The sequence below is a fragment of the Mesocricetus auratus genome, unplaced genomic scaffold (genome assembly GCF_017639785.1).
Source record: "Mesocricetus auratus isolate SY011 unplaced genomic scaffold, BCM_Maur_2.0 contig_13251_pilon_obj, whole genome shotgun sequence".
Taxonomy (NCBI): domain Eukaryota; kingdom Metazoa; phylum Chordata; class Mammalia; order Rodentia; family Cricetidae; genus Mesocricetus; species Mesocricetus auratus.
The window spans coordinates 6,586-30,661 of NW_024434514.1; the positions used below are offsets into that span (position 1 = coordinate 6,586).

The window sequence follows — 24,076 nt, forward strand, 5'->3', positions numbered from 1 at the left end:
CCTTTGCTCTATTTCAAAAATCCATATATGATTGAGTACATACCATGCTTGTGTTTTTGTAACTGGGTTACCTCATTAAGGATGGTTTCTTCTAGTTCCATCCATCTGTCTTTGGATTTCAAGATTCCATTGTTTTGTTTTCTGCTGAATAGTACTCCATTGTGTAAATGTACTATATATTCTTTATTCATTCTTCAGTTGAGAGAGGCATCTAGGTTGCTTCCAAATTCAGGATATTACAAATAATCCTGCTATTAACATAGTTGAACAGATGTCCTTGTTGTATGAATGTGCATCTTTTGGATACATGCCTAAGACTGCACACACAGCATTTAAAATATTACTGTGCGTTACCTCTACTTGCTCTAGAACTTTTATCAGGAAAAGAGGCTGGATTTTTCCAAGGACCTTTCTGTATGTACTGAGTTCGTGGGACTTTTGTCTTTAAATCAAATTATATGATTTATTGAATTTATTGACTTATGCACATAGAGCCATCTCTGAGTTTCTGTGATAGAGCCACATGGATCATTATGTATGCTTATTTTTTAAGCCTGCATGAAGTTTGCAAGTATTTTGTTGAAGATTTTTGGATCTATGGTTACCAGGGATATTAGCCAGTTTTCTTTTTTTCTTGTGTCTATATCTGATTTTAGAATGATTATATATTCATAGAAGTTTAAATGTTCCCCTCCTACTTTTATTTTTAAAAATAATTTAAGTAAGTATTTAGTTATTATTCTTTTTTGAAAGTCTTATAAAGTTCACTTTTCAAATCTACCTGGGGCAGGATGTTTTTACTCACAATGAATTTTATTCCACCTTTGGTCTTCATATTTGTTACATGTATGTTTAAATTTTTAATCTCTTTTTTGGGTTAAGGCTTGTATTTGGATTAATTCAGATAATTGTACATTCTTCTTGTATTTTCTAACTAAATAAAGTAGATGTTTTTAGATTCTCCCTTATAATATTCGGGGTTTTTTGGTGTATGTTGTAATGTTTCCCTGTTTATTTCTGATTCTGTGAATTTGGGTTGTTGTGAGGTCAGAGGTCCCTCAATTATATTTATCTTCACATAGAACCTGTTGTTGTATTCATTGATTCTTTGTACAGCTTTCTTTGTTTCTATTTCATTAATTTCTGCTCTGATTTTTGTTATTTCTTGTTGTCTAGTTGATTTGTGCTTGGTGTGTTATTGTTTTGACCAATTCTTTGTAAGTAATATTTTTCATACAGAGTAATTTTGTAATGTTTGCCCTTCCCCCAATTCTTCCAGATCTTCCCCATATCCTAAGTCATCCAACTTTGTATACTTTTTCTCTCTCCTAAAATATAAACAAACAAAAAAACACAAGTAAGTAAAATATACCCTACAAAAATAAAAAATAAAACCTGTGTGGCATATTACTTTAACTATATAAAGGTGTTTGCATTTGTTTATGCTGCATTTGTTTAACTATGTAAAGTTGTGCTGGTGTTTCACCTTGCCTGCTTAAGGCACCTGATAGATCTAATAAAAAGCTGAATGGCCATTATCTCGGCAAAGGAGGCATAGGTGGGGCCAGTTGGACAGAGAGAGTAAATACTAGGAGGCATCTAAGCTTTAGTGACAGAAGAGAGAAGAGAGAATGAGGGAAAAGACAGAGATGCCCGGGGCCAGCGAGGCAGCCACTAGGCAGCCAGAAAGTAGGACATACAGAATAAATGAAATATACCAATCCCCAAGGCAAAATGTAGATGAAGAGAAGCAGGTTAATTAAAGATAAATATAAAACCTAGCCAGAAATGTACAAAACGTAACACTCATCATTCATATTAATACTAACTCTGTCATGATTTGGGGGTTGTCCATTCCAAAATTCATGCCACCACAAACAAACAAACAAAAAACTAAAAATGATAAACAGGCCAAAAATATTAAAATGAAACAAAAACTTAAAAAAAACATTGAGTTAAATTTGTGTTTGGCAACAGTTTCTGGGTAGTGTGGTTGATATACCCGGGTGTTGGTTGATATACACAGCGAATCTCTACAGGAGAAAACTGATTTTCCTTTTGCAGATAGCTTCTTGGTTTGAGAGCCAGCGTCCACTTCCCTATCTCAGTGAGAGGACTGTGTCTGCCTAGAATCTGTATAGTCCTGTCCATACTGCCACAGTGTCCCTGAGTTTATAAGTGCATCACAATGGTTGTGTCTAGAAGACATCATTCATCACCTGTGGCTATTGCAGTATTTCTGCCTCCTCTTTCACAAGTTCCCTGGGGCTTTAAAAGTGAGGACAGTGATGGAAAACTCCCTGAGGCTTTGAAGGAGAGGATGTTGATGAAAAAATTCCATTTAGAACTGAGTGCTCCAATGTCTCTAGCTTTCTGCACAATGACCATCTGTGGCTATCTATGTTAAAGCCCATATACTGCTAGGAAATGCTATTCTGATGAATGTTGAATAATGCACGTGTCTATGTGCATAACAGAATTCTATTAAGGGTTATTTTTATTGCTATGTTCCGTTAGCACAATAGTAGTAGTAGGCTTGCCCCTAAAACCTTGATCTATCTAACTTCAGGTTCTTAGCCATTTTCGTGGTGTCAAGGAATGGTTTACATCTTATGGAGTGGGCTTATGTACAATCAAAAGGGGGTTGATGACTCCCTTAACTTTTGTGCCACTATTTCACGAGTGTATCTTGCAGGCAGGTCACTGTTACAGTTCTCAGGGTTTGACTGAGAGATAGTGATTATTGCCTTTCTTCTCTGATAGTGTGGAAAGCACCTTCAAGTAACATGAATGCTAGACAGTAGGAGACAAGTTCCAGTTAGGCAACAGCTCAGCTGCTTCTCAAGTTTTGATAACCTATGTAAGTGTTGTCTTCAGCAACAGGGCCTTACTATTTGGTTGTGGAGAATAAGAAATAGCCTTGGCAACAGCCTGCAATGATTAGGAGTTTGCATGGAGCCTCTTTGGACAATGACTCAAGAAGATGTAACCCATTCCTGGCACTGTAGGTTTTACTTGCTGATGTAAGATGTGTAGTTGGGGCATTGTCTGCCCAGTTACTTTGGGATTCCATTTAGATTCTATATGTAGTTGTGTTTGTATGTATGCATGTACACGCATACTTACGAATGCATGTATGTATATTTTAGGATGCTTCAATAATAGTAGGTTCTTGTGTGGTTTTTTAGTATAAGTTGTCCCTCCCCACATTCTCTCCTTTACCTTCTCTTCCATTCCCTCTCTATTTAATGTTTTATTATACTTTTCCTTTTGTATTTCTATAATAATATATTCTATGCCTCCTTCCTTGGGTGACATTCTCCTCCCTCCTAGTCCCCTATTTGGTACCTAACTTTTGTGATTACCTGGATTGCAGCATGCCTATTAAAAGCTTAAACGCTAATGTCCACACTGTAAGAGATTACAAATTTTTATTGTTTATGTGGCAGAAATACCCATTCTAGTATGATGTCTTCCCTCTGCAACGATAAACGGCACACTTACTGAAAGTAAAAATAAGTATTTATTGTAGAAATTACTCACAAAAGACCAAACAAGTAACCCAGATGAGCCAAGTAGTTTTCTGCCACCAAACTGGAAGCCAGAAAGCCGGAAAAAGAGACTGAGACTTCCGTTGTTCAGTCTTTTATATCTTCCTCCGTAACGCCTATAGCTATGCCCACAAGTGGGCGTGGCTAGTGACGTCGTTCACCGCCTACATCTGTATATGTCTTTAGTCATGCCTAAAGTGGGTGTGTTTAGCAGTGTGGTAAACTTACAATATTTATCTTTTGGGGTCTGGGTTACTTCATTCAAGCTGATAGCTTTCTAGTTCAATCCAATTACATTCAAATTTCATAATTCCACTTTTTTAAACAATGGAATACTATTCCATTGTGTAAATGTGCTACATTCCCATCACCTGTCCATCATTTGATAGACAACTGGGATGTTTCCAATTCCTGTGTACTGTGAATAGGGCAGCAAAGAGCATGGATGAGGAAGTGCTTCTGTAGTAAGGTGTAGGGTCCTTTGGCTATATTCCAAAGAGTGGTATAGCTTCTGTTTCCAGATTCCCAAGAAAGCAACACTGATTTAAATGGTGGATGGGTATACAAATTTACACTATACTCATCAATGAATAATTGTTTCCCTTTCCCCACATCCTCACCGAAATGGTCTGTCATTTATTTTTTTGATCTTGGCCATTCTGACATAGGTAAGATGATCTTTACATGTGCAAGGTCCTAAAGACTGACATAAACCTTATTATTAAGATCTGAGAGGAAGCACAGGGTAACATTTATCCTCAGTTCAGTTCCTGTCCACCAGGGGGTGCAGTGTCCTAATACAGACTCATTTCCTGTGTCATTTGTATTGGAGCCAACTTTCCCTTTCTCTGAATTAAGATTTCTTCATGCTAAGCAACAAGATCATTTTCTAGATGACACTAAAGATGGACTCTGCTCCAGGTTTCCTGACCGTGATACTCTTCATACTAGGTAAGGAAAGTGATTTAAACAGCAAAGTCTTTAACCTTATGTTATCTAAGAGCATTATCCTCAAGGTGACACAGAACTAACTGTCCCTGTCTCTGCTCTCCTTGCACTCTAGGAAGGACACATGGAGACTCTGTGACTCAAACAGGAGGCCAAGTGACCATGTCTGAAGGCGAGTTCCTGACAATAAATTGCACGTTTTCAATCACAAGAATAGCGACCCCTGCACTTTTCTGGTATGTTCGATATCCTGGACAAAGTCTACAGCTCCTCCTGAAAGTTCTTACAGCTGGCACGAAGGGAAGCAGCAGAGGTTTTGAAGCTACATATGATAAAGCATCCAACTCCTTCCACTTGCAAAAAGCCCCGGCCCAAGAGTCAGACTCGGCTGAGTACTACTGTGCTGTGGGTGACACAGTGACAGAAACTGCAGGGGGAGCTGAACACAAACTGAGAAGCAGCACGTGCCTCTGAAACCAGTCTGGCTTCAGTGCAACCTGTGTGTGGCCTTACACTTCTCTGTTGGTGAAAATCCTATAGAAGTTCTCATGCCAGGCCACATAACTTCACAAACCACTAGAAGACTGAGGAGGTCTCTGCGACTGTATCTTATGTTATTTTCCTTCACTGCTGGGGACCAACCCAGAGCATTGTACATACCAGGCAAGGGATTTGCCACTGAGCCACATTTAAAACTTGTCTACCATTAGATAATGGGTGTGATGGAGAATGAGACATCTACATAATGTGACCTAACCGAGTCTGATGGGAATGGTGACAGAAAGCTGCAAGCCTTCCCTTAGGAAGCCTGAGGAATTCTTAAGAAGGAGGAGCAGCAGGGTCTCATTTGCACACAGCAATGTGAAGAGCTAAAGGGAGGCACAGTCATTGTGCTGAAGACAGCTCATTTCCTTGGTAAATCAGACAGAATTACTTCTATTTGAGGAGAAACTCATCATTTATTTCTCTCCTTTATTTCCTTTCTTTATCCTTTTCCTTCCTTCCTTCTTCCTTCTTTCTTTTCCTTCTTTTATTGAGATTAGAGTCTCTCTATGTAGCTCTATATCCTGGAACTCTCTGTAGATCAGGCTTGCCTCAAACTCACAAAGCTACACCTGCCTCTCCCTTCCAGGTGCTGACATTAACGCCATGAGTCACCATGCCCAACTATCATTTTCCTCTTATATCCTTCAAATGATCACATGAAACCACCTATTTCACAGAGAGATTTAGATTAGTGTTAGAATAACTATCTGGCTACTGGCCACACTGTCACAAAACCAGCGATCACAATGTCTTCCCCTCTTGTAATTCTCTACTAGAAGTCGGTTTTGTCCTGTATGAATGGATTATTCTAATTTCCTTTTGATTTGTCAGGCAAGTTATGTTTCCATTCTTTTGCTTTCCCCATCTCTATGCATTAGATCTCAGATGTGAAGCAAATCTTCAACTTACCTAAATAATTTTCACTTTTTCATTGGCTTCAATTTCTCTGAGAAATAAGAAACATTAAGAAAGGAATTTTCAAAACTTTCAACACTTATCATTTGTCAGGACCTGTACCAGATACTCAAATTTTCCATTAGTATAATTCAGGAACAGAGAGAATTGCTGATCTGCTATGACTATATTTGAGAAAAACAGGTCTTAGAAAGTATTGTTGAACTAATTATGAATGATTAAAAATCCTACCCTTGTTTGAGAGCAGAATATATATGCATATATATGCATATTCTGCTCTCAATATATATTCTGTATATATATATATAGTATGTAATATATATTGTATGCAAACATGAAATTGTCAAATAACTAATAAAAATATTTATTTTAAACAATTTTAATTTACCTACTTACTGACAACACTCAGGTTATTTTTGCTGTTCAAATTGCATTTATTTAGATTCTCTGAAACTTCATGTAACCTGTTTATTGTCACCAGCTAATCTGGTTTCCAGGGCTAAGCAGGGACCCAGACCTTGTGCACAATGGGCAAGAGCTCCACCATGAAACTGCAACCCTTTCCCATAGCAAGTTAGAAAAGGATGGCTAAGAGCCTTTAAATGGATAAAAATCAATTTTTGAAACTGGTGACATAGTAGCAAATAGAAAATGGGGAAAACTCACATTCTAAAGGCATTCACATTTTAGGTTCCGGGTAATTTCAGGCTAGTTGTTATTACTATCCCTTACCATGAGTCATTTGTATTCATTTGAAAAATCATTAGGCATCTCCTTTCAGATAAGGAAAGTAAATATTACCTGTCCTATTTAATGTCCTATGTACAGCCAAAATTGCACTGCGGTCCTGAAATAGATTCTGACACTGTACCATGTTTTTATGGATACATTAGAATTTCCATCATAAATCACATAGCCAGCAGTGAAAAGGAACCACAAAATGTTTACTCAAAGTTTTTGAGCATGTACAACTGTGATCGCAGTGCTCACATTGGTCTTGTCTCTAGGAGCTTATGTGGGCCTCAGGTCTCTGATTGGCTGTCTGTACATCCTGAGAGTTCCCTTATTTTACAAGAAAGAGCTTATGAAATAGACAGCAGCTTTGGGGCAGACTTCTGAAGAACATCAATGGAGAAGCACCAGAGTTGCCTTCTGGGTGGTTTTATGGCTGTAATTTCAGTATAAGTTAGTGGAGGTTTTAACCAAGGGGCCACAGGAAGTCAAAGAACATTATCTTAAGATTTGGGTGAAAAGATGTAATCCTTTGGGATAGGTGGAGGAGCAAAATATGCCTATTCCTAGTCACCTGAGATCCATGAGGAAAGCAAAGAATACAATCTACAAACACTAAGCATAGATGAATAATATCTGCAATTTCACATTGTTTTCTGAATAGGGGCTGTGGCAAGACCCAAGTGGAGCAGAGTCCCCAGGCCCTGGCTGTCCTGCAGGGAGAGAACTGCATCCTTCAATGCAGTTACACTCTGAGCCCTGCTAACAACTTAAGGTGGTACAGACAAGACACAGGCAGAGGTCTTGTGTCCAAGGCAGTCATGACTCACAGAGAGAACAAAAAGTCAAACGGAAGATACTCAGCAACTCTGAATACTGATGCTCAGAACAGCACCCTGCACATCACAGCCTCCCAGCTCGAGGACACCACCTCCTACATCTGCTCCACTGACACGTGCAGTCAGCACTAAAACCTGCTCCTAGAGGCTGCAAGGAGGCACAGGGAACAGAGCAGTCATTGCAACACTGTACTAGCGAAGTGAATTTAGCTTTGGGAGTCATTAGTCTCCTTAGAATGACAATTTTAAAACAATCTGAAAAGCAAGCTTGAGAACAATTTTAATAGGTTTTTGAGAGAAAAACTATATAGGAAAGCAGAAAATACAGACAGGCACCATTAGGTGAGGAGGTGGAGGAAATATTAGCCCTTTTCAGTTCACCAGAGAGGTCAGAGAAACAGCAAGAAAGTCGAGAATCTCAGGAAAATTTGCTTAGAAGCCCTGAGCCATGGATCTGTATGCAGAGGGCAGCCAGTACCACACTCCTGTGTCCCAGGAAAACAGGCTTGCACCAGAAATACATACTTAAAATGGAAACATTAATAGCTTATTAAGAAGGAAAACACTCCTAAAATTGTGAGTGTACTAATGAGCTGAGGAGAACATCCAAAATACATCTGGCCACACTGTGTATAGCTCTTCATAAGACCCATAGAATCCCCATCTCTACCATGCATATTGCCTCAGTGTTTATGCACAACCGATGTTCCTTAGATTTCTAATTTAAACATTTTTGAGAATTTCATATATTTGAACCATACTTACACTATTTCAATATCACCCTCCTTCTTTAACTCCTCTCACATTCTCCTTACTCCATCTCAAGCTCATGTCTTCTTCTTTAATTACTGTTTCACACACACACAACACACACACACACACACACACACTAGCTGAGTCTATTTAGTGTTGTTCTTATATGCATGTGTTTAGAGTTACCTCTTGGGTTTGCATAATTTATCAGAAGTCTTATCTCTGGGGAAAGTTGATTTTTTCCTCTCTCAGCAGATCATCTAGGAGTTGGGATCGTTATGAGATTTTCCATATCTATGTAGACATGTCAGCTGGCACTCTTACTTTGTAGGTTTTATTTAGTTGATCATATTTTTTCAAAAAATATTCATTTTGCATATCAACCACAGTTCCCTTCCCCTTCCTCCTTTCCTCTTGCTCCCCTCCCCTTCTCCAGCTTAACTCATCCCCCCATGGACTCGACAGAAAAGGGTTAGGCCTCCCATGGGGAGTCAACAAACCCTAGCATATCAGGTTAAGGCAGGACTAAGCCCTTCCCCCTTGCATCAATGCTGATCAAGTTATCCCACCATAGAGAATGGGCTCCAAAAAGACAGTTCATCCCCCAGGGACAAATCCTAGTCCCATGTCAGGGGCCCCTCAAACAGACCAAGCTTTTTCAGACATCTTTAGTGCCCCCTTCAGTATTTCCCTTCCTTTCCTCTTCCAAGTTAAATGTCATTTTCCTTCTCAGTTTTTCCCCTTGTAGCATTGTGTCCTACTGTCCACTTTTCTAGGACTCCTTCCATTTCTCACAATGGCATCTTTTATTCCTCCTTTCTGTGGTCATTGCAGGCTGTGTACTCACATTTGAAGATTCATCTGATGTTCTCCCTGGACCAGGGTTACCTCAATCAATATGATAATTTTGGTTTCTGTCTATTCATCTGCAGATTTTATGATTTCATTTTATTTACGGTTGAATAGAACTATGATATTGGTGATTCTCCTGCCTCAGTAGAAGTAGTGAGTTTCTACTGTTCCAATGGGAGATACTGCCTGTTCCAGCTAGTATTATGTCAACTTGACACAGGCTACAGCTAGGTAAAGGGAGGGAACCTCATTGGGGAAACTGTCTTCTTGAGTTCTGGCTGTAGGGCATTTTCTTAATTAAATTGATTGACAGGGTGGGGAAGCCCAATTCTGGGTGCTGCCATTCCTGGGTTGGGGATGGACTCTGGAGTGGGAATGAGAGGATGGAAGGGAGAGGAAAGGGGGATTTATATGTAAAATAAAATTGTTTCAAAATTTAAAATGAAAACAGGCTGAGCAAAGTCATGTTGAACAAGCCAGTAAGCATCATCTCTCCATGGCCTCTTCCTCAGGTCCTGCCTCCAGGTTTCTGCCCTGCTTAAGATCCAGTCCTGACTTCCTTCAATGATGGACTACAGTATTGAAGTGTAAGCCAAATAAACCCTTTCCTTTCCAAATTGCTTTGGTCATGGTGTTTCATCACAGCAATAGTAAACCTCTCTAAGATACTACATTATCCTTCTAGGTTGCATCCTGATGGCATAACTCAGAGAAATGGTAGAGTAGTCATGTTATGTGTAGTGAAGAAGAGATTCACAAAGAGCTGACTATTTTTGTTTTTCTGAGCTATAATATTTGGTCAATAACAAAAGACTATTATTTCATACCCTTCCACAGCACAAAGGGACAAGGAACTTCCCTTTCCAATTAACAATGTTGTTTCTCTTTCTTTACCAGCATAATACCATAAAATCCCTCTTTCTTTCTTTCTTTCTTTCTTTCCTTTCTTTCTTTCTTTCTTTTCTAGTAATTTCTTAGTCATACTTAGAACCTTGTTCCTTAAGTTTGGTGGTTTGGAATGTGAGTGACTCCAATAGGCCCATATATTTGAATGCTTGGTTACCAGTTGGTGAAATTGTTTGGGTAGAATTAGGAGCTTACTGAAGGAAGTCATTGGAGGTAGGTTTTGCAGTTTTAAAAGACTCAGGCTATTCCCCATTAGCTTTATCTTTCTGTTTCATCATGTTTACCAAAATATAAGCTTTCAGTCTGTTTCAGAGAAACTGGTCCACTGGGAACTGGGCAAGGCAGAGAAAAACATCCAACTACACTAACATGTTAGACTTGGACAAGACAAATCAACCAAAGGAAAGGTACCAAGAAAGGCACAAGAAACAGAGACCCAATCATTTGTAAACTCAGGAATCCCATAAAAAGTCTAAATATGAGCCATAATATATGCCCAAAGAACCTGGTGAAGACCCATGGGTTCCCTGTATGACACAGGCTCTGTGAATAGATATGTGCATACATCATGTTTCTATAAAGGGCCTTGTTTTCTTGGTGTCCTCCATCCCTTTTGGCTCTTACACTCTCGCTGCCTCCTTGTCTCTAATTCCCGAATAGAAGGATTTAAAGGAGACATCTCACTTTTTGCTCAGTGTTGCAAAGTCTCTCATTCTACCTATCATGTTTGTCTATGGGTCTCTGTACTTGTTTCTGTATGTTGCAGGATGATGTTTCTTTGACATTGCTCTATGAGCATAGCAGAATATCATTAGGATTTTTAGATTGATAGCATTTTCTTTTACCCTTGGTTTGTGGAGAGCAATACATAGTCCTGATAACAGCCTGGGTTGTTTGGGGATTCCCATGGGAACCTTTTGGCCAAAAATTAATTAGAAATTCTGAAATAGTTAATAAAGCATACTTTTAAAATTAAAAACAATTGAACTCTTGGGGAAGAGTCTAGGCCCTGTCCTATATGAAATGACAGACTATGGATACCCCCATGGAGTGCCTCACCCTCCCTGGGGGAAATGAGGGGATAATGGGGTGGTTGGGGAGAGGGCACGGGAGGAGGGGAGGGAAAGGGAGAGGGACCTGAAACTGACTTGTGAAGCAACCTTGTTTCTTATCTATTTTTAAACTGAAAAATAAATGAATAAAAATAAAATAATAAATAAATAATGTGGAAATAAAAACATTAAAATTAATTGAAATATTAAGGATAATATTTCAAGTTTAAGTAAAAAATAATATTCAATAGCTTGGAGCCATACAAATTTAAAGAACAATGATAAATGTTGCTACATAGTTATAAAAAGTTAACCTCCTTTGTAGCATGTTTCCTTTTATTTAACTTAAAAGATAAATGCATAAGTTACTATTATAGGTGTATTCCAAGCAATATAAAGATAAATAAGTGTGCAGTTTTAAATGAATAAAAAGATCCTGACATCATTTTAATAAAATTTGCATATTTGAAATTGATTTAACCTCAGTATCATAGCATTTGTAGAATAAACTGTCATTTATTTAGTTGAAAATGGTGACGTAACACTGAATGTTGTGCTGCTTTTCTTGTCCCATGGTTAAATCAATACTGTCCTATGTGTGCCTGTAGGACTTCACACTCCCTTACCTGATATCAAGTTTAGCTTTTGTGGGACAACTCTAGAATTTCTTAAGTAAAAGAAGTTCTTCCAAATTCAAAGATGAGGTGTTTATACAGCTTCATTGTGTGGCCCACAGAGAAGTTGTGAAGTGTGAAATACTGCTGTCCTGCAAAAGCCTCACTCAGAGTTGGTGACAGCAAAAGTATGAATCACTGAGTATCAGGAAGTGACTGCTTGAGGAAACTCACAAACATTTGAAATTTAACTTGAAATACGGGAAAACATGCATGATTCCCCCCACACATTGACTTGGAGCAAATGTCTTTTCAATTTGTATTTAACTAAGATGCCAGATTTTTACTTTTAGCTCCTCATGGGGGAAAGCCTGTTCAGACATCCTCTCCACTATTGCTAGGAGTCTTACCTGGGGTCATTCTTGTGGATTCCTGGGAGTTTCTCTAGCACCAGGTTTTTCCCTAACCTCATAATGGCTCCTTTTATCTACACCAAAATACCAAATAAACCAATTAAAAATTGGGTACAGAATTCTCAACAAAGAAACTTGAGCAATTGCTCAACATCCTTAGCCATCAGGGAAATGCAAATCAAAACCACTCTAAGACCTCATTTCACATTTTTGGTTGTGAGCCTAGCCTTTAACGGCTGAGCCATCTCTCCAGCCCACAAAAAAAATCCCCTCGCCACATAATAATCAAGACCCCAAACATACAGAACAAAGAAACAATACTAAGAGCAGCTAAGGAATAAGGTCAAGTAACATATAAAGGCAGACCTATCAGAATTACACCTGATTTCTCCATGGAAACTCTGAAAGCCAGAAGGTCCTGGATAGGTATTCTACCTACACTAAGAGACCATGGATGCCAGCCCAGACTACTATACCCAGCAAACCTTTAAATTAGTATAGATGGAGAAAACAAGGTATTCCATGACAAAACCAGATTTAAACAATATGTATCCACTAACCCAGCCCTACAGAAAATTTTGGAAGGAAAACTCCAACCCAAGGAAGCTAACTAAAACCAGAAAAACATAGGCATTAGAGAATCCCTCTCTACCAACAACCAAAAGAACAAACGGGTGAAATTCCACACATAATTCCAACAACAACAACCACTGCAAATCGAAGAAGGATGAGCAATCAATGGTCATTAATATCCCTCAATATTAATGGCCTTAACTCACCCATAAAAAGACACAGACTAGCAGAATGGATTCGAAGACAGAACCCTTCCTTCTGCTGCATACAAGAAACACACCTCACCCTCAAAGACAGACATTACCTGAGAGTTAAAGGTTGGGAAAAAATTTTTCAATCAAATGGACCCAAGAAACAAGCAGGGGTAGCAATCCTAATATCTAACAAACTGGACTTTAAAATAAAATCAATCAAAAGAGATGAAGGAGGTCATTACATACTCATCACCGGTGAAACCCACCAAGATGAAGTGTCTATCCTGAACATCTATGCCCCAAATACAAAGGCATCCACATTCGTTAAAGAAACATTATTAGAACTTAAATCTCATCTAAAGCCCCACACAGTTATAGTGGGAAATTTCAACACACCACTCTCACCACTAGACAGGAATACCAGACAGAAACTCAACAAAGAAGCAAAGGGTCTAATAGAAGTTATGACCCAACTGTGATTAACAGACATCCATAGAACATTTCATCCACATAAAAAAGAATATACCTTCTTCTCACCACCACATGGAACCTTCTCAAAAATCAACCACATACTTGGCAACATATCAAACCTCAGCAGCTACAAAAAAATTGGGATAACTCCATGCATCTTATCAGACCACCATGCTTTAAAATTAGAATTCAACAACAACACAAATTGCAGAAAACCTACAAACTCATGGAAATTGAATAATGCTCAACTGCACCATCCCTGGGTCAAAGAGGAAATAAAAAAAGAAATTAAAGACTTCCTTGAATTCAATGAGAACGAAGACACAACATACCCAAACCTATGGGACACTTTGAAAGCAGTGCTACGGGGGGAAGTTCATAGCACTAAGTGCTCACATGAAGAAACAGGAGGATAGTTATACCAGAGAATTAAAATCACAGCTGACAGCTCTAGAATACAAAGAAGCAAACTCCCCCCAGGAGGAGTAGACGCCAGGAAATAATCAAACTGAGGGCTGAAATCAAAGACCTCAATATAAATCCAGCCACACTGAACCTCTTAGAAGAGAAAGTGGGTGGTACCCTTGAACAAATTGGTACAGGAGACAGCTTCCTGAACATAACACCACTAGCACAGACAGTGAGATCAACAATTAATAAATGGGACCTACTGAAACTGAGAAGCTTCGGTAAGGCAAAGGACACAGTCAGCAAGACAAAAAGGCAGCCCACAGAATGGGAAAAAATATTCACTAATCCCACATCTGACAGAGGGTTGATCTCCAAAATTTACAAAGAACTCAAGAAGCAAGTCTCCAAAACATCAAAGGACCCAATTAAAAAATGGGCTGCAGAACTAAATAGAGAGTTTTCAATAGAGGAGTCTAAAATGGCTGAGAGGCACTTGAGAAAGTGCTCAACATCCTTAGCCATCCGGGAAATGCAAATCAAAACCACTCTAAGAGATACCATCTCACTCCTGTCAGAATGGCTAAAATCAAAAACACCAATGACAATTTATGCTGGAGAGGATGTGGTGAAAGGGGGACACTCCTCCATTGCTGGTGGGAGTGCCAACTGGTTCAGCCACTTTGGAAATCAGTATGGAGATTCCTCAGAAAAATGGGAATAAACCTACCACAAGACCCAGCAACTCCACTCTTAGGCATATATCCAAAAGATGCCCATTCATACGACAAAGATGTCTGTTCCACTATGTTCATAGCAGCTTTATTTGTAATAGCCAGAACTTGGAAGCACCCTATATGCCCCTCAAATGAAGAGTGGATAGAGAAAATGTGGTACATCTACACAATGGAGTACTATTCAGCAGAAAAAAGTAATGGAATCATGAGATTCGCAGGTAAATGGATGACACTAGAAGAAACCATCCTGAGTGAGGTAACCCAGTCACAAAAAGAGAAACATGGCATGTACTTGTTGGGGACTGCTAGAACCTTGAACAAAATGGAGTCTGTCAACCGTTTCTTGGCCTTCTGCCTACGTGACTGCGAGCACACATGCCCTTGAGACAAAGGAAAAGGCTAACCATAAAAGTTAAATTTACACAGGGCAGCCCACCCGCCTAGCCAGGGGGAAGTACCCTTACAGAGTAATTGTCTTTGTTAAACAAAAGATTATAGTGTTCTGTTGAACACTCCCTACCCCTCCCTAATTCCTGCACCTGACTTACGCTGACAAGCATTTGTGGAATGCAACTAATGACTGATGAAAAATTACAGTTTTGTCTTTACCGTATTTGGTGTATATTTGAATTGAGACTTGATTGACATGCTTGTACCACCCCCTGAGGTCCTTCCTCTATAAGTTCCAGCGCGCCCCAAAAAATAAAGGCTCTTGATCAGCGAACGTTGTCTTGAGCCTGATTCCATTAACCTCCTGAAGTTCACTTTCCAGATCGGATCTGCTCGTGAAGTCCCACCAAGTTAGTAGCGACCCTCAACACCTCACCTCACCCCCGTGGGTCGGGGGTCCCTTCCCGGGGGTCGCATGTACTCTCTCATATATGGCTTTTAGACATAGATCTGGGGAGTGCCAGCCTACAATCCTATGGCCAGAGTCTGGGAAACAGAAACTTCATTTAGTGGCTAATCGAAGAAGAGGCAGACTCCCTCGGTTAAGTACTGAGCTGAACTCAAGAAAGCCAGTAACAGAGAGGGAGGACTGATGATCAAAGGGATTAAGACTGGGCTGGTTTAACCCCCAGAAACAGATGACTTGACAAAGGTTAAATCTTGAATCCCAGGCTTCAGCCTGGGAATCCAGCATGGGACTGATCAAGACCCCCTGAATCTGGATGTCAGTGAGGAGGCCTAGGTAATCTATTGAGCCTTGGGCAGCAGATCAGTACCAATCCCAAGTATATACACGGACTTTGGACTCCCATAGAACAATGTGAGTTGCACTCTCACCCTGAACTCTTGGGGAAGGGTCTAGTCCCTGCCCTATATGAAATGACAGACTATGGACACCCCCATGGAGGGCCTCACCCTCCCTGGGGGAATGAGGGGATAACGGGGTGGGGGGGTTGGGGGGAGGGCACGAGAGGAGGGGAGGGAAAGGGAGAGGGACCAGGAACTGACTGTGAAGCAACCTTGTTTCTTATCTAAATTTAAACTGGAAAATAAAAGAAAAAAAAAGAAAAAAAGTCACACAAGAGAGAAAGACACCATGTGACAGAATTCAGTCAGAAGTTTTTTTTTTTAATTTATTAAGGGAAAAGGAATGTAACAGGGGGAAAGGGAAAGTGGGAGACTAACCTCTGGGTACAGGTACAGCATGAGCGAGGAACCAGAGGCAGAGAGAGAGAGAGAGAGAGAGAGACAGAGACAGAGACAGAGACAGAGACAGAGACAGAGACAGAGAGACAGAGAGAGACAGAGAGAGAGAAAGACAGAGAGACAGAGACAGAGAGACAGACAGAGAGACAGAGACAGAGAGAAACAGACAGACAGAGAGAAACAGACAGAGAGGGAGAGGGAGATAGGAGATGGTCAGGACAATTTTAAAAGGGAACATAGAGAATATGCACAGGTGGCACTCTTAATGGCAGCAGCTGAGGGCATATCCTGTCAGGACTCCAAGGGCAGAGGAGTCCGAATGCCTAAATACTAACATGTGTGATATGTTTAAGAGGCACACATGCAAGTATGTGCCTCATTAGATGCTTGTTTCTGGTAGGAACCCAGAGAGACATGGCTTTGCTCTCATTGGGGCATCAGTTACAGCAAATAATGCAGACCTTCGGCAAAGATTAGGGAAAATCACATTAGGAAAAGATAAAATAGATTATTAGAGTTAAAATGATGAAAATAATTTTGATCTTCAAGGATGCTATTAAATTGCTGACCAGATTAGTCTAGGGGTTCTCTGTGCCAACTTTATGAATTAAGATACGTTTTCTGGGTGTTTTGGTTATTCTAAAGGAAGATTTTTCTTGTTATTCTAGGTTTGTATTTGTCAATGGTCTCCAGAGAAACAGCCTAAGGAATTTGTAGTGAGGTTTTACTGTAACACATTGATTCACACAGTATGGAAGCTGATTAGGAGATGATCTGCATGTTAATGATCCATAAAGGAATCTGGTTTATATTTCAGTCTTATTCTGAACCCTAAAAGCTAGGAGCACTGATGGCCAAAACTACAGCCCATGGGAAAGACAAGACTATTTCACTTCAGTGCTCACTCTCTGCACACAGGGAATTTGGTCCCTCTTCTATTTGATGACTAGTTGTATTGAATATCTATTTTGTCCATTAATGCAAATATTAAAACAGCCTCCTGGAGACAGCCTACTAGACAAATACAAAAACATTCTTTAAGAAGATATTCATATTTGCAACGGTTCAACCCAATTGTAACATAAAATCAACTAGCACAGTTTCAAAGCAGAATGTTATAAGATGTGTATCAAATGCAAAAGTATTCCAAATAATATTTTATTTATAAACAAAATAAGAAAACACCCAACTCAGAAATATGTATGAGTAAATCACATTGCTTTAGAGCAATTCTTTACCACACTGATTTGTTTCTAGCAGTTTAATTTTGTAGTTACATCTTAGTGAAGGATCCTACCTGAAAAAAGTCTTCTATATGGATGTCCTCAGCCATTTGATTCATCAGCAATTTTGACTGTGAGGAGGATTCCTTGCTTGCCTGCCCTTTTAATCCCTTTATTGATATTGTCTGTCTCCTCACTTGAGATTAGTTCCTACACATTTCAACAGATCTCTGCTCCTACACTGACACTGTTGTGGTAGATCAATGAACACTGTGTAGGAAAAAAAAGCTTCCCTCAGAGGTAGGATATCACTAGTATATTGTCTTTGCCCCTACATATTGTGGGAAAAAGTCAAATATGTACAAGTGAGTCTTCCTCTATTGTATTTTAATAGTCAAGTATAAGAGCATGTTTTACAGTCATGAGAGTGCATGTACCTTTAATCAGTTCTCTCTACATGGGAGGGGTGGATTCACAAGGGCACATTTTTCCTGGAGATTCCCTGATTAGTCTGTCATGCTGATCACATTATTTTAGTGCTGTCCCTTTCAATTTCCTCAGGGCACATAAAAAGTAATATTGTTGGGAAGATGTAAAATATGAAAAAATACTTTAAAATATTTTTATTGTGGCTGTGGGATAATGACCGTGTCACTTTAAATGTTCCCGTGGCCTTGTCCAAGAGAATAGAAAATGTGAAGTAATAGGGCCTTTCTTAATAGTAAGCTGGGTTTTCATTAGTTGTCTTTTTTTAATCTATTGGCATTAATCACCATAGTTGCCAAACAAAATACATTCAAACATTAGTCAAATGTGGGTTCTGCATTCACAGGTATTACATCTGTAGATAGAAAATTTTTGAAAAAAGTACATTTATGTGGACTATGTAGAGACTATTTTTCTTATTATTGCTCCATAAATAGTGTGGCATGTCAATTATTTGTATAAAACTCACACAGTATTGTTATATATAATCTAAATATGAAAAATGTATATGTATATACAAATGTATTTGTGGATTATCTACAATTACCACTGCCATTTTATTTTAAAAAAGATCTCATTTTACACTGATCAGAGTGGCTAAGATCAAAGACACTTATACTGGAAAGGATGTGGAGTAAGGGAACATTCCTCCATTGCTGGTGTTGAGTGCAAACTTGTACAGCAGCTTTGGAAACAAGTATGGTGATTTATCAGAAATTTGGGAATCAATGTACATCAAAACCCAACAATATCACTCTTGGATATATACCCAAAGGATGCACACACATACCACAAGGACATTTGCTCAACTATGTTCTAAGCAGCATTATTTGTAAATAGTCAAAAACTGTAATCAACCTAGATGCTGCTCAACTAGATAAAGAAAATGTGGTATACTTACATAATGGAGTACTAGTCATCTGTAAAAATCTCTTCTGAATATAATGTATCATATGTGAATCTGTTGTCTATGCTAGCATAGTGGTAGAAACACAGATGTTGTTCTTCTCTAGGTAAAGGTGGGAAGCCCATGGAAAAGCCATTTTAGAATGTTAGACTCCATATGCATCTAGTCCTGTTTGTCTGCTCTTTGTCTTTCTTCACAGGGGTGAGCAGTCAGCAGAAGGTGCAGCAGAACCCAGAATCCCTCGTTGTACAAGAGGGACCATGGCCTCTCTCAACTGCACTTCCACTGATCATAGTAATTGTGATTACTTCTGGTGGTACAGAATGAAGCCAGGGAAGGGCCTCAAGGCTCTGATGTCCATCATCTCCAATGGTAAAAAAAGAAGAAGGCAGATTCACAGTTCACCTCAATAAAGCCAGCCTGCATGTTTCCCTGCACATCAGAGACTCCTAGCCCAGTGACTCAGCTGCCTACCTCTGTTCAGTGAGCACACAGAGTTCCCCAGCAGCCTGCACCCAAACCCACTGGGTTTCAGCAAGACCTTAAATGGAGCATGCTCTATTTGAAAGGCACTTACTTTATGAAAATATCTCATCCTGAACACATACTTCTCTATGCTTCATGTCTCCCATTCCTTCTCATCTTCTTCCCCAAAATATACTGAGTCTATTAGTACTGTCCATATGCATATGGGTGTGTGGTAATCTACTGATGCATGGGATCCTACAAGTGGCCACCTCCCTAAAGAACAATAACTCTCCTGTGACAACAGGCATCAATTGTCAACAGCTCCTCAGCAATAAAAGCAACCCCAGGAGCCCCTTAACATCCATGCATGAATTTTTTAATTTCTCTTATCATTTCTTTTATTTAAAATTAAATTTAAAATAATAAAATTGCATAGTGGCAAAGTAATTTTAAGTTAAACTTTCCTTCTTAAAAACCAGCAGAGCCAGCTGTGCGTTGGTGGCACACGCCTTTAATCCCAGCACTCGGGAGGCAGAGGCAGGCAGATCTCTGCGAGTTCGAGGCCAGCCTGGTGTACAAAGTGAGTTCCAGGACAGCCTCCAAAGCTACAGAGAAACCCTGTCTCGAAAAACCAAAAAAAAAAAAAAAAAACCAGCAGAGCCTAGTGTTGGCGGCAGATGCATTTACACTCAGCACTCTGGAGGCAGAGGCAGGTGAATCTCTGTGAGTTCCAGGTCAGCCTGATCTACAGAACAAGTTCCAGTAAAGCCTCCAAAACAATATAGAGAAACACTGTCTTGAAAAACCAAAAAAAAAAAACAGCTAGCAGAGACACATTTTCTAGTGGGAAAGACCTTATTGCCATTAGCAATACTTAAACCAAGGAAAGGTGCTGTGATTCTAAACATGGTCTCCCTGGAGATAAGAGCAGAGAACTGCAGCCAGTGGAAAATGCTGTGGGTATGCACAGAAGACACCTGCTTGGCCCTGCAAGCACCAGGACAAAGCACCTGCCACATGAAACCTGCACATAGAAGACATAGAGCAAAATATGTGTAGAACTTTTAGCATGTTAAAAGCAATCACATCAAAAAGTATTGCATGCTTGAATTTTAAGCTGTCTTGATTTTGTGCATGCCTGGTTCAGGTAACCACAGGTCCTATGAGTTCATGTGTGTAACAGCCTTGTCCTGTCCAGAGAACATTATCTTGAAGCTCTCCTCCCCATCTTCTAGGTCTTGCTATATTATTGTTTTGTTTTTGTTTTCACTATAATTCCAAGATGTTCCCAAAGCTTTTCTGGGATGGAGAGCTGGTAGAGGTGTTTCATCTATGGCTGAGCAATCACAGACACTTTTTCTCAGCACTTTGAGAATTCTCCTTATCCTTGGTAGTCCACATTTTTTCAACCCCTTCTTTTATGATGTTTTCCTAGATTTGGAGAGGCTGGTGTAAATGTCTCAGTACCTTAGGTGGTTGTGCATCTCTGCATCAACTCACTGAAAAGAAAGCTTCTTTCATCAAGGTTAAGATCAATACTAACTGGTTGCTGGCTCTTGTTTCGACTCAGACACAAGTGTATCTCCCAGCTGGGAGATACAGTGTGACTATTCATTTGGATGATCAGAATATCAATGTTGGTTCAAGACAAGTACCTCATAGATGGGATCTCAAATTTGGTCATGCCTCTGTGAATTTCCTCAGGGATCCAGGTGCAAACACTTGCTCTGCTCCTGTTGAGCCCATGGCAGCATCCTTTAGGCTGCTTGGAGCCTGTATCAAAGTACGCATGTATATTATGGTTTGCGCTACTTTCCACCTTGCTGAATTTTGTGCAGATCCAATTCAGTTTCCTTTTTGCAGTCTCACAATATTCTCTGTGTCTCATGCAGCTATTTCTTCTTTAGCTATGAAGATAAAATTTTAATATGTTTATAAGCACTAGAGACACCTGAAAGGCAGAAGTATCAATAACAGTCAGTGATTATCAGCTATGAGGCAGCTAATGTCAGCATTCAAGAAAGCACAAGTCAGAGGTGGGTAGAGGGAGACTTTAACCACCTCTAATTGAGTGGGTCATACCTAAACATCATATGATCATCTCCTATCTTGGGGCATGCATAGAGCATGTAGGACTTCCATTGGTTCAGCCTATGATCACTCAGAAAACTAACCAGTCCTAACCTAATTGCATCATTTGACCAATCTTTTCTATAGCTCTATAAAGATCCTAGGCAGGGAGGGTAACAGCTCTCTCCTTTCTGTAATGATTCTCCCTCAGAATTTTTCTCAATTTTTCTTAATTCCTCACTTTCTATAATAAAGGTCAATGTTTGGTGAATGTCAGTGTCTGGCATCAGGTCCTTTGATCATGCACACATGAGTTGTGAATGAGACAGCTACAAAAACCAAATTAAAAAAAACCCAAACCAACAAACAAAACAGATAGATAGTAAGAGGACCTCTATTCAGAGTAGGTTTATGGTCTGTTCCTGGATGCACACACCACTGCTTTCTCCTGAGCTCCAAATGGAGTGTTTAACATGTACCTGCTGCTATAATGCAAATGCTCTGAGCTGCATCCTACAAACACTAACTATGGACAGAGTTGGTACTTTCATCAAAAAAAGTCTATTATCAATGGGACAGGTGAACCCTTTCAAACTTGTGACTTTAAAAAGTACCTGTGGTTGAAGAAAACACTGAAATGCCAGGCTCAGTTCTGGCTATTCTTACACACATGTCTTCATGTGTATAGTCCTTATATTTCTTCATTTGAAATGAAGGATTTAGATTAGCAATCACAAAATCACAAAAGATTCCACATGCTCCAATATCAGAATAGAGATTCTGAGATCCTTGTGGAGCATGAGGAAAGACTGATCAGTACTGAAAGGCCTCAAAGGTTCTGTGTGCAGCCTCATGGCCTAGATGAGTCTTTGAAATCCTGAGGTGAGTCTTGTGTTCTTCCAATTAGAGGAAGTGCTGATCCATCAGTTTCTACAATGGGTAGGATCCTTAAATGATATGATTTGAAAGTAGGTATTTCTGTGTTTAAATACAGTCTAGTATATATTCTTGCTTTTATTATATGCCAGCACTATATATAGTTTTCAAACCTTGGAGCTTTCCTCTGAAGATATTTAGACTTCCTGAAATCTAAACATCCAGTGGATGTCATTGTAACTTAGTCTTTGCCCTTACCTCTTCACTCACGGGCCTCTCAATGCTCTGCTGTACAGTGCCTGGCATCCCTAGCTTTTCTGAGCCTCACTGCAAGCCTTGATGACTATGGGTGCTCTGTTCTTCATGTCTTCACAATGAGCACTATGCAGATGACACTGAATTCTGCTACCAGCTTTCCATGTAGCCTGGCCCCTTTTATCTCTGCTTCAGTGAGTGGCTTTTGCACGTCTAAGTGGCTCAACTGAGGAAAACACTTCCCAGCATGGCCTTTTTCCAGAAATTGTCAAAGGAGACTATTTTCCCAGGAAACTTTTCTCTAAGTGAGCCTTCTATGTTCATACACTGGGGTACCTTACCTTCCAGGCACCATTTCTATCATTCCAGTGAAAAGTGATGTTTCTCCATAATAGCACAAATCTCTTTAATAATTACAGTTGATTTTGCCTGGATCTGTTATAACTGCAGCTTTAAAATATTTACATTTTTAATTATTCCTTCTTTTCATTCTAACTGCAAACAGCAAGCAATCATCTAGATAAGGCCTAGATGTTGTGGTTCCTCAAATAAGAAAGCAAGCAAGCAAATGAATTAATTAACTAACTAATTAATTAACAGATATATTTGTCTATTAGTGAGCTATCACATCAACACAGCACAGTGCTTGATGTAGCTCTGCTTGCAGCATTGTGTTGGATAACATTAGAGGCCATTAGAAAAGATCAACCAAATCTGTTTACCAGACAAGCAAATGTCTTTTGAACTAAGTTCTAAAGCTGTACACATTTCACTGTGCCTTTGCACTCTGATAGAAGAAATCAGGTGAGGGTCATGAACAGATTCAAGTGGTGATAATTCCGATTTGACTTGCAGCAACTGTACACATCTCACACTAATCACTTAGAAAACTGCTTTGCAATGCTTCATATTTCCAAGTAAATAGTAAAGGACAAAAGCAAAATATATATCAAAGCCAGTTCATGTTCAAACAGAACTTCTGACTTCTGCTCCAGATGGTAAATATACCTACTTGTATCAAACAGAGCTAAGTTGTTAACAAGATTTATTTCATATTTTGTCACTTAAATATATTCATTAAGATATTAAATACCAGCTATCAAAGATAATAAAGAGCCCTTTCAAGGAATTTACAATATATGATTGAGGACTAGGCAGATTAAGTAATCATGAGATTAAGTAATCATGAAAAATAATAAGACAAGTATCCTCAAAAAGATTCAAATGGTTAGAGGGGGAGGAAATGATGTTAAAGTTATGGCACTGAGATCATAGAGGGATTTAAAGAATTTTCATTTTTATGTAGGCCTTGAAGTGAAGGATGGGAGGATTTGATCAGATAAAGTTAGAAAAGGAAACCAATGAAAAGCATAAGCTGAAGGTACCAAAAACCATTCTAATGTAGCCACCCAGTTACAGATTAGTGTAAGTACGAGTATGCACCTCTGCTACTTGACAGTGAACTTCACCTTTCACCTGGACACATGAAAGCTCTTCTCATTCACCTACCCTATGGAGACACAGTCTGATAACAGAGAATGGGTAAACATGGCTAAAACACCCTAAGCGCAAAGTCTAAGACTGCTCAGGCACGAGGGATCTAATTTTACAGCTAGCCTTCTAATTCAGTT

At 39.4% G+C, this 24,076-nt stretch overlaps 1 gene segment (V, D, J or C); it reads left to right on the forward strand.

Annotated features, from left to right (window-relative positions):
- The first annotated feature begins 4,414 nt into the window (after positions 1 to 4,414).
- Positions 4,415 to 4,973, forward strand: LOC121138618. The segment is given in 2 exon segments: positions 4,415 to 4,502; positions 4,615 to 4,973. Coding segments are annotated over 2 exon segments (417 nt in total).
- Positions 4,974 to 24,076: the final 19,103 nt, after the last annotated feature.